Here is a 16976-nt window from a genome sequence, read left to right on the forward strand (position 1 = left end):
TGAGTTGGAGTCTCACTCTGTCGTCCAGACTGGAGTGCAGTGGCCGCTCCTGGCCACCGCAGCCTCGGCCTGCTGGGCTCCAGCGATCCTTCCGCCTCAGCCTTCCGAGTAGCCGGAATTACAGGCATGCGCCACCACACCCAGCTGATTTTTTTTGATTTATTGTAGAGATGAGGTCTCACTGCCCAGGCGGGTCTCGAACCCGCGGGCTCAGGCAATTCACTCACCTCAGCCTCCCAAAGGCGCGGGATTACAGGCTGAGCTACCGAGCCCGGCTCCCTGGCTAATTTTAAAAATTTATTCTAGAGGTGAGGTCTCACCAAATTGCCCAGGCTGGTGTCAAACACCTGGGCCCAGGCAGTCCTCTTGCTTCTGCCTCCCAAAGTGCTGGGATTATAGACATATGTCACCACACCTGGCCTTTTTTTTCTTTTTTGAGTCGAGATTTTACTCTGTCGTCAAGGCTGGTGTGCAGTCTCAGTCACGGCTCACCACAGCCTCAACCTCCTGGACTCAGTTGATCCTTCTGTCTCACCCTCCTGAATAGCTGGAAGTATAGGTGCATACCACCAGGACTGATTTTTTTTTTTTTGTAGAGATGAGGTCTCACTATGTTGCCTGGAATTATCTTGAACCTCCTGGGCTCACATGACCCTCCCACTTGAGCCTCCCAAAGTCCTGGGATTATAGGCATGCGCCACCACACTCAACCCTTTCCTCATTTTCAATTATTGAGTCATAGGAGTTCTTTATATATTCTTGTTACAAATCCTTTTTCAGGTGTATGGTTTATAAGTATTTTCTCTTTTGTAACTTGAGAGCTGGCCTGAGTTGTTTTTTTCCTCCTCTACTAGAATGCTTTTTTATTCCCCTCATTTAGAGCACCCCAGGCAAAGACATGAAGCTTATGGTAGCATTCAGGGAGGGAGATTTGGGACATTACTCTTTTCAGGATTATTTCCTGGGGTCTAGTCTTTCTCATTTGTTCATTCTATTAACAGATAAATTTATTGAGAGCTTGTTTTGTGCCAGATACTGAGCTAGATACTGGGTGATTATAGTAAGATTAGATATTGTTTATGTTATATGGGGCTTACGATGTAGTGGGTAGAAGATGTTAGTGACATCATACAAATAAAAATTATGAGTGTGTGAAGTGTTACAGAGGAGGGTTAGGTAGCTTTACAGACTGTGAATCGGGAAGCACAGAGATAGGAAAGGATTGGCTTCAAATCATGCACGTTTACTGACTGCCAGGTTGCCCCTTTTCTCTTTTGGAGTGATGATACCTGGATGGCTGATTAATTGTTCCATCCCACTCCATTTCATTCTGGCTCTTGGCAAAAGTCTGCTCTGAATTTGATTAGGTCCTCTATATCCTTGTCCACAATTTGAAGACTTTGCATAATTATTCTGGACTCACCATAAGAAAATAAGTTAAGTATTTCTCAAGTTGAGTATTTATAGTAAAATTCTCAGGAATCATCCATTCTAGAAACTTGTTGGATATGCAGATGTTAATTTTGAATATTTAGGCATTCTGCTTTGGTAGCATACAAGGGAAGATCAGTTCTCTCTTTTTCTTTTTTTTTTGAGTTAGAGTCTCACTCCGCCAGCCAGACTGGAGTGCAGTGGCCGCTCCAGGCCACTGCAGCCTCAACCTGCTGGGCTCCGGCAATTCTTCCGCCTCAGTCTTCCAAGTAACTGGAACTACAGGCGTGCTACCATGCCCGGCATTTTTTTTTGATTTATTGTGAAGATGAGGTCTCACCAAGTTGCCCAGGTGGGTCTCGAACCCGCGGGCTCAGGCAGTTCACTCACCTTGGCCTTCCAAAGTGCAGGATTACAGGCTGAGCCACCGAGCCCGGCCACCTTTGTACATTTAACCTTGTGAAAGGAATAATTCTCATAGACAACTTGTAAGACTACAAAGGCGGCCGGGCTTGGTGGCTTAGCCTGTAATTCCACACTTTGGGAGGCCGAGGTGAGTGGACTGCCTGAGCCTGCGGGTTCAAGACCCGCCTGGGCAACTTGGTGATACCTCATCTCTACAATAAATCAAAAAAATTAGCCAGGCGTGGTAGTGCGTGCCTGTAGTTCCAGTTACTTGGAAGGCTGAGGCGGAAGGATCATGGGAGCCCAGCAGGTCGAGGCTGCAGTGGCCGGGAGCAGCTACTGCACTCTAGTCTGGGCAACTGAGTGAGACTCCAACTCAAAAAAAAAAAAAAAAAAGACTACAAAGGCATAGATCTCATGATTTCTGTGAATTATGTTTTTTTCTATTTGGGAAGAACTGTGGCTTTGATGTGGACTCTTGAGAACACTGACTACTTTCTCTGTTTTTTTCTCTGATCTCCAGGACTCTCTAGAGGAAAAGCGAAAGCGGCAGCGGTCTGAACGCCTGGAACGGATTTTCCAACTTAGTGAGGCTCATGGGGCCCTGGCACCCATGTATGGGACTGAAGTCCTGGATTTCTGTACCCTGCCCCAACCTGTTGCCAGCCCCATCGGCCCTTGTTCTCCTGGCCCCAGCCACCCCACCTTTTGGACTTATACCGAGGCTGCCCACCGGGCTGTACTGTTTCCCCAGCAACGACTAGACCAGCTGTCAGAAATCATTGAGAGGTTGGCAGGGCTAAGTGTTAATGGGGAGTGGGTCTTGGGGTCTCAGAGTGGATATAGTGTTTAGGGCTGGTGAAGGTGCTGACTTCTGGGGCATTTTAGAGTCCCATCTTTTACACTGCTTACCTTCTTCCTTTCACAGGTTCATCTTTGTCATGCCTCCTGTGGAGGCGCCTCCCCCCTCCCTGCATGCCTGCCACCCACCTCCTTGGCTGGCCCCACGTCAGGCAGCCTTCCAGGAGCAACTGGCCAGCAAGCTCTGGCCCCGGGCTCGTCCTTTGCACCGTATTGTGTGTAACATGCGTACCCAGTTCCCTGACTTGAGACTCATACAGTATGATTGTGGTGAGTTCATTGGCTAGAACAGAGCCTTTACTTCTTTTCCTTTCTTAGTAACAAGACTTATGTTAGAGGGATGCTGTACATAAGGTCTATAGGGATTTCTATAAAGCATTAGATAGCTTTTTAGGTTATGCTTTGGGTGAGACATCAAGAAATGTAGGCCTTATGATGGATTCTTGACATTCCTGAGTTTCACTTTTTAAAAATTTGTTTTTGAATTGGAGTCTCATTCTGTTTCCCAGGCTGGAGTCCAGTGGCACACTCATAGCCATCGCAGTCTCAACCTGCTGAGTTCAGGTGATCCGAATAGTTGGAACTGCTGGCATGCACCACCATGCCTAGCTAATTTTTAAAAAATTTGTTGTAAAGATCTTGCCAAGTTGCCTGGCTGATCGCGAACTGGTGGGCCCAGGCAATCCTCTCACCTCGGCCTCCCAAAGTGCTGGGATTATAGCTGTGAGCCACTGCACCTGGCCTTGAGTTTCACTTTTATGATAAAACGTGAAAATGTGTGCTGCTAGCTCATTCAGTGTTCATTTTGTGAACATCTGTTATAATTTTGCTAGTCATTTGGGATACAGTAGCAAATAAGACAGCACAGCATAGAGTTTTAAAATTAATGAGAAATCTAATGTGGTACAAGACTGCACAGCAAATAGTAAAGTTTCGTCTTGGAAAAGACCAGGACCTTGGTTCAAAAGCATCTGGCTGCAAGTAACAGAAAAACCAACCAACAGTAGCTTAAACCACAAGAGTATTTATTGTTTACTTAATGAGAAATTCTGAGAATGGTGTGTGTGTGACTCAGCAGTTTAATTATATTTTCAGGGACCTAGGACCTTATCTTTCTACTCTGCCACACCATCTTCAGCTTTTATCGTTTTATTCTTATGCATGCTTCTTCATGATGTTAAGATGGCTGCCATAGTTCTAGGGAGCACACCAGTCCTCTAAGTAGGAAACAAGGGGTTGAAACAAAACAGTCCCAGAAAGTTGTCATCTTTGGAGGGGTGGGGGGAGACAGAAAGCATTCCCAGTTGACTTTATTTCACAACGCATTGGCTGAAACTGGGCCATATGCCCATTGTCAGAACAATCACTGACAAAGGGGAACAGCAAAGAGTAACTGTGGCTTATTTAAATTGATCTTGATTAACCCTTTGGACTCAGAGATCTCGTGGATTATCTGCCAACAACTCGATCGCACTTTTTTTTAATAATATAGTGAAAAAGAAATCATATCATATTAAGCAGTACAGTGCTGGAACCAGTTATTTTATTGTAATGATATTTGGCTTATAATGGAATTTTGGACATTGAGAAATTTATGACAAAACTAAAATACCTTACATTTTTCTAACTTGTGCACTGCAGGTTTATTGATACATATTGTGGAATAGTAATTTGTTTGACATCTTCCATCTGATGTTTTTCCATTCGAGCAGACAATACATTTTCATTTTCTTCTTCCCATATTAAAAATATGTAATTTATTATCCAATCTGCACCATTGTGAAAACACTTCACACGTTCTCTTTCTATGTAATGCCAGCTGATACATTTTTGCGTATATCTCAGTATATATTCCATCTTTTTATTTGCTTTTTTGTGCAGTTTGAATGGAAAACTTCAAGGAAATATACATTTTTGAAAAATTTGTGCTGGCATAAGTTTGTCCTGTATAATCCCCAGCAGTCTTACTTTGTCCCCTCAGAGAGAACATCCTAGTGGTTTGCTAGATTTTTGATGTGCCCTCAGAGGGGACATCCGAGTGCAAAGGGTTAGTTTTCTGGGGCTATATTAGTAATGTGTCCCCCTGGGAGCAAGGGATCTCTGCCAGCTGTCCGTTAAATCAGGTTTTATTACCCAAGATTGGCTGTTGGACAGTTGACTAGTTTCTGCCATAACCCTGCACAGACATTTCTGTAGTAATATATGTCCTAGAATATAAGAACATCAGAATTTTTAGCCGGGCACAGTGGCTCATGCCTATAATCTCAGCACTTTGGGAGGCCAAGGTAAGAGGATTGCCTAAGCCCACAGGTTGCAGACCAACCCGGGCAACTTGGTGAGACCTCATCTCTACAATAAATTAAAAAATTAGCTGGGTGTGGTGGCACATGCCTGTAGTTTCAGCTACTTGGAAGGATGAGGCAGAAGGATCACCTGAGCCCAGCAGGTTGGGGCTGTGGTGGCTGTGAGCATGCCACTGTACTTTAGCCTGAGTGACAGTGAGACAACAGATACAAAAACAAAGTGTTCAAATTGGCTTAATCAAAAATGTTGTAGAGGTTATTTCTGTGTTTGATGGGAGTTTGAACTGGATAACCTAGCCTGGGTGACAGAGTGGGACTCTGCTCAAACAACAACAACAAAATCTTGGCCGGGCATGGTGGCTCACGCTTATAATCCCAGCACTTTGAGAGGTCGAGATGAGAGACCAGCCTGGACAACTTGGCAAGACCTCATCTCTACAATAAACCAAAAAATTAGCCAGGCATGGTGGTGCGTGTCTATGGTTCCAGCTACTTGGAAGGATATCCTGAGCCCCAAGGCTACTATGGCCGTAAGCGTGCCACTGCATTCCAGCCTGGGCAACAGAGTGAAACTTTGACTCAAAAAAAAAAAAGATCCTGTCTGACTCTGTGGTTCTGATCTGTGACCTTAAATCCCTGTCTATAAGCTGTGCCCATGGACTTGTGTATCTGTTCTGTGTTTTAGTTGATATAACTATTGTAGTACTTAAAGATCTCTTGGTCGGGCTCGGTGGCTCAGCCTGTAATCCCGTGCTTTGGGAGGCCAAGGTGAGTGGATTACCTGAACCCGTGGGTTCGAGACCCGCCTGGGCAACTTGGCGAGACTTCATCTCCACAATAAATCAAAAAATTAGCTTGGCGTGGGTAGCACGCACCTGTAGTTGCAGCTACTTGGAAGACTGAGGCGAAAGGATCGCTGGAGCCCAGCAGGTCGAGGCTGCAGTGGCCGGGCTCAGTGGCTTAGCCTGTAATCCCGCGCTTTAGGAGGCCGAGGTGAGTGGATTGTCTGAGCCCATGGGTTCGAGACCCGCCTGGGCAACTTGGTTGAGACCTCATCTCCACAATAAATCAAAAAATTAGCCGGGCATGGTAGCGCGCGCCTGTAGTTCTGGCTACTTGGAAGGCAGAGGCAGAAGGATCGCCAGAGCCCAGCAGGTCGAGGCTGCGGTGGCTGGGAGTGGCCACTGCACTCCAGTCTGGGTGACAGAGTGAGACTCCAACTCAAAAAAAAAAGATCTCTTGTTCATAAACCACTGAGAATTCTGTTTTTCTTCCTTGAGAATATATATTCTCTTAGTTAGACTCAGAGAAGTTAGATCCCAGGTGGGAGCAGACAGAAGAAAGGAATACGTAGGGAAGAAACTGTATGTAGTGAAAAGATTTTTTTATCCCCTAGGCTAATTGAAACTTTGGCCTTAAAGCCTTGATGATGTTTCAACCACAACCTTCCAGTGCTGTGTTTTGTCCATTCTAGCTTGTAGCTAGCTCCCTGTACTCCTTCATATCTCTTTAGGAAAGTTGCAAACGCTGGCAGTGCTGTTACGGCAGCTCAAGGCAGAGGGCCACCGAGTGCTTATCTTCACCCAGATGACCCGAATGCTGGATGTATTGGAGCAGTTTCTCACCTACCATGGGCACCTTTACTTGCGTCTGGATGGGTCTACTAGAGTTGAACAGAGACAGGTAATACAGGCATCTGCAGCCTTTTTAGAGGCTCACCTTAGCTTCTCTCTTTTTTTTAACCCCAGGCCTTGGCCTTCTAGAAGGGGCAACCACAAAGCCTTGGGCACTACCTCTTTTGGGGAATAAGCCTCCCGATACCACCTTTTTTTCCTTCTTTCCAGGCCTTGATGGAACGGTTCAATGCAGACAAACGCATATTCTGCTTCATCCTTTCAACTCGGAGTGGGGGTGTGGGCGTGAACCTGACAGGAGCAGACACTGTTGTTTTTTACGATAGCGACTGGAATCCCACCATGGATGCTCAGGCCCAGGATCGCTGTCACCGAATTGGCCAGACCCGAGATGTCCACATCTATCGGTATTGACTAGTCTTTCATCACCTCGCTTCCCATTACTGACAGGGTTTCCTTAGTATGTTCGGCTGTTCACACGTGGCCTCTGTCACTTCCTAGGCTTATCAGTGAGCGGACAGTGGAGGAGAACATCCTTAAAAAGGCAAATCAGAAGAGAATGTTGGGAGACATGGCCATTGAAGGAGGCAACTTCACTACAGCCTATTTTAAACAGGTACTAAGAAAGATCTTGCAGTCTATGCAGAAGAGAACTGCTATCTATATCTTATAGGAGTTCTTCCCATTTATTATTATTTTTATTTAAATTTGTGTGTGTGTATGTATGTGTGTGTGTGTGTGTGTGTGTGTGTGTGTGTGTGTTGGAATCACACTCTCACCCAGGCTGGAGTGCAGTGGCACACTCACGGCCACAGTAGCCTTTACCTGCTAGGTTCAGGCGATCCTTCCACCTCAGCCTTCCAAGTAGTTGGAACTACAGGCACACGCCACCATGCCCAGCTAATTTTTTTTTTTTGAAAGCAGGATTTATTGAGAGGACAGAAAAGCTCCCACAGTGGGAGGGGACCTGAAAGGATTGCCCTAATTTGTTGATTTATTGTAGAGATTAGGTCTTGCCAAGTTGCCCAGGCTGGTCTCGAACCCGTGGGCTCAGGCAGTCCTCTCACCTCAGCCTCCCAAAGTGTTGGGATTATAGGTGTGAGCCACCATGCCTGGTCTCCTCCCATTTATTAAAGAAGAACTACTTTGACCTTCACAGACCTGCCTCTTCAGTTAATCACATTTCCGATACTTCCACGAGCTATCAGCATCACAGCTGTAGACCTAGAACTAGCATTCCATTGACTCTGACACTTTTCTCTCTTTTCTGTCCAATAGCAGACCATCCGAGAGCTGTTTGATATGCCCCTGGAGGAGCCATCTGGCTCATCTGTACCCTCTGCCCCTGAAGAGGAGGAAGAGACTATGGCCAGCAAGCAGACTCATATTCTAGAGCAGGTGAAAAAAGAGTGGGCAATTCATGAAGGAGAGCTAATGCTTACAGTATATCTTGTCTTTCTTTAGTCTGCTGAGCTTGTCTGGGGGAAACAAAGAACTATGCTGCTTCCCAGATTAGTTAGGCTTTGATGGTTTTAAGTACATTGTTTATTAGTTCACCTGCTCTAATATATTGGAAGAGGACAGCATTTCGAAGTCTTCCATTTGAATTTTAGCAGCGCTTCCTAATTGTGTTTGTTAAACCAAGTTGCAAACTTACTATTCTTGTCAGCCTCACTTTCTATGTTTGAAATATTAATGAAAGGTAGCTTTGAGGACTAAGTGGATGAAATAAATGTAAGAGGTGCTTTGTATATGATGTGAAACACTGTTCCAAACATTGATGCATAATAGAATCACAAAGATTCCTGGGCCCTCTTCCAAAGTCTACTGAATTATAATTTTTGGGTGCTGGGTTTGAGCATTTGTCTATTTTTAAAGGTGTAGAGCATCATGGAGGTATTTGTCCCTACTGAATGCCTCATTCTCATTGGTGAGTATGCTCTAGGCTACTTCCTTCAGTGAGCTCCCTGGATATTCACTCAAGGAAAAATCAGATGTGGTTATTATGTTGTCCTAAGGCATCTCGGTGCAAAAAAGAATTGTGAGGTGTTTTTTTTTTGCTTATTTTTATTTTGTATTTATTTATTTATTTTTTTGAGTTGGAATCTCACTCTTGTTGCCCAGGCTGGAGTGCAGTGGCACACTCATGGCCACCACAACCTCCACCTGCTGGATTCAGGTCATCCTTCTGCCTCAGCCTTCCAAGTAGCTGGAACTATAGGCACATGCCACCGTATCTGGATAATTTTTGTTTTTATCATAGAGATGAGTTCTTGCCTAGTTGCTCAGGCTAGTCTCGAACCTATGGGCTCAGGCAATCCTTTCACCTTGACCTCCCAAAGTGCTGGGATTATAGGTGTGAGCCACCGTGCCTGACCTTATTTTTATTTATTTTTTATTTTTTATTTTAGTTGGAGTCTTAACTCTGTTGCCCTGGCTGGAGTTCAGTGACATGGTCACAGCTCACCGCAGCCTTGACCTTCTGGGCTCAGGTGATCCTTCCACTTCATCCTCCCAAGTAGCTGGAACTACATGCCCTTCAGCCCGGGCTTTTTTTTTTTGTAGGAATGAGGTCTCGTTATGTTGCCTAGGCTGGTCTCAAACTTCTGGACTTAAGCAATCCTTCCACCTCGGTCTCCCAGAATGCTGGGATTATAGGTTACTATGCTGGCCAAATTGTGGGATTTTGATATTCAAATCATTCCATATCTACCTTTTTTTTGTTTTTTCCTCTAAGGCTGACTCTAAAGGAAAGGAAGTGGATTTCTAAAATAGTCATTTTGTCCCTAGTGGGAGTTCTGGTGAAATCCATTCTGTCTTGTCTGCACCACTGACTTGCTTTGGCCACTTTGAGGGTCCAGAAGGTTGTTGAGTTCTGTTGCAGACCTGGTTTGGTATAAATTTAGTCTTCGATTTTTACCAGAATAACTTTATAGGATGAAAAGTCACTGAAGTTTCCTTTCTTTTTTTATACACCCTTGCAGGCATTGTGTCGGGCAGAGGATGAAGAAGATATCCGTGCAGCTACCCAGGCCAAGGCTGAACAGGTGGCTGAGCTTGCAGAATTTAATGAGAATGATGGATTTCCTGCAGGTGAGGGAGAGGAGGCCAGTCGGCCTGGGGCTGAAGATGAGGAAATGTCCCGGGCTGAGCAGGAGATTGCTGCCCTTGTAGAACAGGTTAGTGTTAGACTGACTATTTTGCAATTTTTCCCTCCTCAACTCCTTCCCCTAGACTTGTGACCCTCCTTCTGTCTTCCCTGGTGATAATAAAGGTGATGGGGCCCTGGCACCAGTTCCCTATATTTATCTCTCCTGCTCCTTCCTGCAGCTGACCCCCATAGAGCGCTACGCTATGAAATTCCTGGAAGCCTCACTGGAGGAGGTGAGCCGAGAGGAGCTCAAGCAGGCAGAAGTGAGTATTTCTGGGTTTGGGGCTAGCAGTGAGAAGCTGCTGATTTCTACTCACTCTGCTCTGCCTGTATTCTCTGACCGCACTTGGACTCTGTTGTTGGTAGGAGCAAGTGGAAGCTGCCCGCAAAGACCTGGACCAAGCCAAGGAAGAGGTGTTCCGCCTACCCCAAGAGGAGGAGGAGGGGCCTGGGGCTGGGGATGAGATTTCCTGTGGGACTAGTGGAGGCAGCCACCGGCGCAGTAAGAAAGCCAAGGCACCCGAGAGGCCAGGGACTCGTGTCAGTGAGCGTCTTCGTGGAGCCCGGGCTGAGACTCAAGGGGCAAACCACACTCCTGTCACATCTACCCATCATCCTCGCAGCACCACCACACCTCCCCGCTGCAGTCCTGCCAGGGAGCGAGTTCCCAGGCCAGCGCCTAGGCCTCGACCCACTCCAGCTTCAACTCCTGCTGCAGTTTCTGCCCCTGTCCCAGTCTCTGTCCCAATACCTGTGTCGGCTCCAAATCCAGTAACCATTCTTCCTGTCCATATCTTGCCTTCTCCTCCACCTGTTCCTTCACAGATTCCTCCCTCTTGTTCTTCTCCTGCCTGTACCCCTCCTCCTGCCTGTACTCCTCCACCAACTCATACCCCACCGCCAGCCCAAGCCTCTGTTTTAACTCCTTCTGCTCCTCTCTTGCTTGGTCCTCCTTCTGTGCCTGTCTCTCCTCCAGTCACCAACCTCCCTTTGGGCATGGGGCCTGAAGCAGAACTGTGTGTACAGGCGTTGGCATCTACAGAGTCCCTGGAGTTGACTGGCATGGCCAGTTCAGAGACCTCCTCGCTTACTCTTGTGCCCCCTAAGGATCTGTTGCCTGTTGCTGTTGAGGTCCTGCCCATGTCAGAGAAGAACCTTCCTCTCACCCCTTCTGCACCTAGCCCAACCATGGAGGCTGGCAGTGTCCCCAATGGTCAAGAGCAGGAGGTACAAGATTCTGCTGAGGGGACCATCCTCACAGTACTGCCTGGAGGTGAGGACTTGTCCATGTGTCCGAGTGAGAGCAATGGCCTGGAGCTTCCACCCTCAGCAACATCTGAGGGGCCACCTCAGGAGCCGTTGGAGGCTGACAGGAACTCAGAAGAGCCAGTGGAGGCCCAGACCCCAATTTGCAGCCCAGAGAAGCCACAGGAACTTGTTAAAGCTGAGGTCGCGGCTCCGTCAACCTCCTCTTCAACCACCTCCTCGCCTGAGGGTCCTTCACCTGCCCGACCCCCTCGGCGTCGCACCAGTGCTGATGTAGAAATTAGGGGCCAGGGGACTGGTCGGCCAGGGCAACCTCCAGGCCCCAAAGTGCTTCGCAAGCTGCCAGGACGGCTAGTTACTGTAGTAGAGGAAAAGGAACTGGTGAGGCGACGGCGACAACAGCGGGGAACTGCCAGCACCCTAGTGCCTGGGGTCTCTGAGACTAGTGCCAGCCCGGGAAGCCCATCTACCCGTAGCATGTCAGGGCCAGAATCCTCACCTCCCGCCGGTGGGCCCTGTGAAGCTGCGCCTTCATCCTCACTGCCCACTCCAACTCAGCAGCCCTTCATAGCTCGTCGTCACATTGAGCTGGGGGTGACTGGTGGGGGCAGCCCAGAGAATGGAGAAGGGGCACTGCTTGCCATCACCCCGCCTGCTGTGAAACGTCGGAGGGGGAGGCCCCCCAAGAAGAACAGGTCTCCAGCAGATGCTGGGAGAGGTGTGGATGAGGCATCCTCATCCGCCTCTAAGGGAAAAACCAATGGGGCTGATCCAGTCCCTGCGACTGAGACCCTAATTGTTGCGGAGCCTGTCCTGGGACCCCAGCTTATCCCTGGGCCCCAGACCGTTGGACCCCAGCCAGTTCACAGACCCGAGCCCATCGTCCTATCACCTGTGGAGAAAAGAAGGCGAGGGCGGCCCCCTAAGGCACGAGATTTGCCCATCCCTGGGACCATTTCCTCTCCAGGAGATGGCAACTTAGAGAGCCGGACACAGCCACTTCCACTCCCGCCACCCCTGCCACCACTCCCACCACCGCTAGCCTGTCCCACCGCTACTGTCACCAACACTGTCACCACTGTCACCATTTCAACATCCCCACCCAAGCGGAAGAGGGGCCGACCTCCCAAGAATCCACCATCACCTCGGCCCAGCCAGCTTCCTGCCTTGGACCGTGACAACTCATCTGTCCTCGAAAGCTGTGGATTGGGGAGGCGGCGGCAACCCCAGGGCCAGGGGGAAAGTGAGGGTAGTTCCTCTGATGAGGATGGAAGCCGCCCCCTCACCCGCCTTGCCCGCCTTCGTCTTGAAGCAGAGGGAATGCGAGGTCGAAAGAGTGAAGGGTCCATGATGGTGGCTGTAATTCAGGATGACCTGGATTTAGCAGATAGCGGGCCAGGCGGGTTGGAATTGACACCTCCTGTGGTCTCAGCCCCAAAACTGCGCTCGACCCGACTGCGTCCAGGGTCTCTAGTCCCCCCACTAGAGACTGAGAAGGTGCCTCGCAAACGGGCAGGGGTCCCGATTGGTGGGGGTCCTGGGCAGGCAAAGAGGGGCCGCCTACAGCCCCCAAGTCCCCTGGGGCTTGAGGGTTCAGTAGAGGAGTCTGAGGCTGAAGCCTCAGGTGAGGAGGAGGAAGGGGATGGGACCCTCCGCCGACGGCCTGGTTCCCGCAGGCTTGTTGGGACCACCAACCAAGGGGACCAGCGCATCCTGCGCAGCAGCGCTCCTCCCCACCTGACTTACCCTCCTGTTAGTCACAGAGGCCGCAAGGCCAAGACGTGAGTGGGCTGCCTCTCCACCTAGGCTTTCCACCATGGCCGTGCTTCCTCCGTGACCAGGCCTGACTCTGTTAACCACTACTTGAAGTCTTTTGAGGGGGAAAGCCTCCCGGGAGACAGGGGCCTTCTCCCTTCTTTCCGCCAAAGTAGGGGGTAGGCAACTGGTTGTCATGGAAATGGGGCTTATCACATCTCCCTTCCCTTCTACCCCCCCCATGGCTGGGCAGTGTTAAGGGTGGCAAGATAGTCTCTGTCCCCACCCCCTTGTACTTGATTCCCCCAGCTGTCTTTCACAAGCCCCACCCTTAGGGGAAGGGGGAGGGGCTTCTCTACAATGAGGTTTTTTTTTTTTCTTTTTTTTAAAGAAGAAAAATAATAAACTTAGTTTCTGTACGAGCATCCGCGTAAGGAGGCTTCTGATTTTTTGGTCTGGTGGAGGGCTGGGTGGGATCATGGGCATCGTTTTTCTTCTTTCTCTTTCTGTTGCAAAGACTCTAGTACCTGATCTCTAACCCAGGTTTATATACCTTTGGGGCAGAAGCTCTACCCCAAAAGAGGGATGATTGACAAATCTGATCTTCTGATAGGGTGCCTTCCGTAGTTTCAGTTGTAAGTCACTCAGACATACTTTTTCTGTCCCTCTCTTCTATACCCTTGGCTCTCTGATGCCTTCGACTTTTCCCTTTTATCCCTCTTGCTCAGGTGCTTCCTTTTACTCCTTTATACGGAAGGCAGGCATTCTACTTCCAGTTGCTCCATCCCTTGGCTCTCCCCTGCTCTCCATCTAGCCAAACTGGTTTGAGTCAGCCACACCCCCTTCCCTGCTCCTGGGGTTCTTCATGTGGTAGCTGGCCACCCAGCCCCACCCCTGGGCTTGGCTTCGAGCCCTGAATCAACTCCATCACCACCCAAGCCAAATCAAACCTGAGGCAGGAGCCGAAACTCACAGTCCCTCAAGACCTATAGCCAGGTAAGAGCCCCTGTTCATTTTTACATTTTCTGACCTCAACTCCCTGGACCCTCTCCTTGTGTTCTCTTCCTCCTGACTTTATGTTTACATCATCTGAGTTATTTCCTTATACCTACTTCCCTGCGGCTTTTTGACACCATTCTTATTCTCTGCTTGTCTTGACTTTCACCCTTTTTCCCATTGTTGCTTGTGATCAGGGAACCAAAGGTAGTTCTGTTTTGTCTAGATTGTAGGGGAATGGTTGGAGATGAGGGTGGAAAGGTGGTCTGATGCCAGGCCTTACAGGACCTGAGAAATAGGGAGATGAGAGTTGACTAAGTAGGGCATCATTATGCAAGTTTCTGTGTGGGTAATGAGGTCACTTGGACTGTGTTAATCTGTGTTGTGTGGCCTGGGTTAAAATGGATAGGGGGGAGGCAGTAGGGAAGCAAAGGAAGCTCTAACTTGTAATTCTTTCTGGTTCAGCTTTAATTGTAAAAAAGCTTACATGGTTACTTTTTCCTTTCTTTGTCCAATATGAAATGACTACTCTGTTTGAAGTGGGTGCAGGGCATAGGATCCTTTTCTTTGACCCCTCAATACTCAGGGGTAGCCTCTGGGGAATTTTAGGGCTTTTGGGGGGGGGGAATCAGTCTCAGTGTCATCTGGCTGAAATGTGGTGGCACGAACACAGTTTACATAGCCTCAACCTCCTGGGCTCAGGCAGTCCCTGCCTCAGCCTCCTGAATAGCTGGACTACAGGCATGTGCTAATTTTTTAACCAAGCCTGGCTAAATAAAAAAATTTTTTTTTGTAGAGACAAGGTCTTGCTATGTTGCCCAGGCTGGTCTTGGATTCCTGGCCTCAAGCAATTCTCTTACCTCAGCTTCCCAAAGTGCTGGGATTACAGGTGTAAGCCACAAAGTTTAGGAGGACACTTTGAAATACAGATTAAAATCACTTGTCTCAGATTCATAGCAGCTTTTGAAATTCTGTATTTCTCTCCTGCTTCTCAGTGTGCACCTGTCATTTGGCTTCTCACTTGTCAAAACAGTAAACAGTGCAGACAGTGCTATGTTCACACTTACTGCCTTCAAACACTCAACCTTAAGCTCAGGAAAAAAGATTCCAGTCACACAGTTCTTCTGGTCTATGAGTCACTAAAGGAATTCTCCAGTAAGGTAACATTCCTGAGAGTTGGGCTAGGCCACGAGGATAGAGTGCTCTGAGGGGTGGAGTCTGAGCAAGCCAGGCCATGGACTTAGTTGTTGGGCTTACAGGTTCCTTGACTATCGTCCACAGGTGATGGAGGACGAGGAGAAGGCAGTGGAGAGATTGGAAGCTGCTCACTCTCCATCCCCCATCCGCTGCTGCTGGCTCCGCCTCCGCTACTTGGCAGCTACTAGCATTATCTGTGGCTGCTCTTGCCTGGGAGTCATGGCTCTTGTGTTTGCCATCAAGGTGAGGAATGCAGTTCCTATGGGAGCAGGGGGGGTGGGTGTAAGGCAACGGTTTCATGTATCTGATCTATCTACGTTTATCAAACTTATTAAATGCCTATCAGTGCTTGACTTTAGGCCTAGTGCCAGAAATAAGAGTAAGAAATGGTTTCTTGGGCCAGGCGTGGTGGCTCACACCTATAATCCCAGCACTTTGCGGGGCTGAGGCGGGAGGGTTGCTTAAGCTCAGGAGTTTGAGACCAGCCTGGACAACATAGCAAGACCTTGTCTCTACAAAAAAAAAAATTAGCCAGCTATGGGAGCACACACCTGTCGTCCCAGCTACTTAGGAGGCTGAGGCAGATCGCTTGAGCCCAGGAGGTTGAGGCTGTGGTGAGCTGTGATTGTGCCACTGCACTTTAGCCTGGGTGACAGAGTGAGACCCCCTACTCAAAAAAAAAAAGAATTTTCTGAATCATATTTTAGCATTCAGCAACTGTGTTTCTATCACCATAAGAATTTCTGAATTTCATTGGGGCAAAATTATGAGAAGGATCTTTAATGATAAAAAAGATGAGGATCATTGGGCTATGAGAATGAGGTGGTGTTTGATTAGACATGAATGACTAGACTCCCGGGCTCTCTGTTTCTTGCTAGTAATTCCAAATTCTGAATAAATTTGGGATGGCTAGAGAACAATGGAGAATAAAAGAACTGGAAAGTTCATATATGAACTTGTGAGCTAATGGTGGCTACCCTGAAAAGTAGGCAGGGCAGAGATGGGTATTTTGTTTTGCAGACAAGGAGTGAGGGCTGGAAGCTGGAAAGGGAGGCAGAGGGTTTGGGTATGAGATTGAGTTATGACGGTATTGGGGAGTGGAGAGGGCAGTGGGCACTTTGGGGCAGAAGCAGGGGGAGAACCTAACCAAGAACCTGCCCCCACAGGCGGAAGAGCGGCATAAGGCAGGCCGGTTCCAGGAGGCAGTGTCCTGGGGGGCCCGGGCCCGGAAACTCATTCTGGTCAGCTTTGCTGTCTGGCTTGCTGTCCTCGTTCTGGGCCCCCTGCTACTGTGGCTGCTCTCCTACGCCATCGCTCAGGCGGAGTGACCCTGGGTGGCCTCTGCTGAGAGCCAGCTGAGAACTCCTGGATCCTGCAATGCGGCATTGCTAAGGTCCGGTGACAACAGTGGTCCTTCCTGGCTGGAAGGATGGGACTCTCAAGGGGCTTTGGAAGAGCTCTTCTAGCCCTTTATGAAAGGAGGGCAGCAGCTGAGACATGAGGGGGAAGTCAGCCTGACCTATTCTTTCATTGCCCAGCACCCCATATATCTCCCACCTTCCTCCATTCCAGGGGCCTCCACCCAGAGGAAGGGTTGAAGACCAGGCCTGATTTTATTAGAATTTGTTTTGTAATAAAAGTCTTTTTTAGTGGTGAACTGCTCCTGTCTAATTGTTCTTCCCCTGCTTTCTCTTGGGCCCTTGGTGAGAGCCAGATTGGACATCTGACTGGTGGCAGAAGCCTGCATCTCACCGCACCTAGGAGCTCCAGCAGAAGGAAACAACTTTTGTTTTCTTCTTGTGAGGCTTCCCTTATTTGAAAGACCCCAGATTCACCCTTATACATCAATAGAGACCCTGAGGCCAGAGAGGAAGAACAGTAGTAACAGCTACTGTTTATTGAGTATTTACTATATTTCAGGTTGTATTCTAAGCACCTTATATTTCTTAACTTCAGTCTTCACAATCACTCAGTAGT

The 16976-nt window shown here is 48.5% G+C and overlaps 1 protein-coding gene across 2 annotated transcripts in view; it reads left to right on the top strand.

Annotated features, from left to right (window-relative positions):
* The window catches only part of LOC103264375 (transmembrane protein 265), a 46990-nt gene extending 30334 nt beyond the window's left edge, over positions 1-16656 (top strand). The window contains exons 26-36 of one of the 2 annotated variants that reach the window (XM_021714435.1): positions 2360-2625; positions 2765-2967; positions 6514-6683; positions 6845-7041; positions 7136-7250; positions 7913-8032; positions 9619-9813; positions 9965-10048; positions 10152-10199; positions 15084-15242; positions 16166-16656. In XM_021714435.1, the coding sequence (XP_021570110.1) occupies positions 2360-2625; positions 2765-2967; positions 6514-6683; positions 6845-7041; positions 7136-7250; positions 7913-8032; positions 9619-9813; positions 9965-10048; positions 10152-10199; positions 15084-15242; positions 16166-16327 (1719 nt within the window). In that variant the 3' untranslated portion in view covers positions 16328-16656. Of the gene's footprint in view, positions 1-2359; positions 2626-2764; positions 2968-6513; positions 6684-6844; positions 7042-7135; positions 7251-7912; positions 8033-9618; positions 9814-9964; positions 10049-10151; positions 10200-12835; positions 13803-15083; positions 15243-16165 lie in introns of those variants that run through there. The other variant, XM_021714436.1, reaches the window with a different exon arrangement.
* Positions 16657-16976: the final 320 nt, after the last annotated feature.

The sequence above is a fragment of the Carlito syrichta genome, unplaced genomic scaffold (genome assembly GCF_000164805.1).
Source record: "Carlito syrichta isolate Samal-C Ts95f unplaced genomic scaffold, Tarsius_syrichta-2.0.1 Scaffold305649, whole genome shotgun sequence".
Lineage (NCBI taxonomy): Eukaryota > Metazoa > Chordata > Mammalia > Primates > Tarsiidae > Carlito > Carlito syrichta.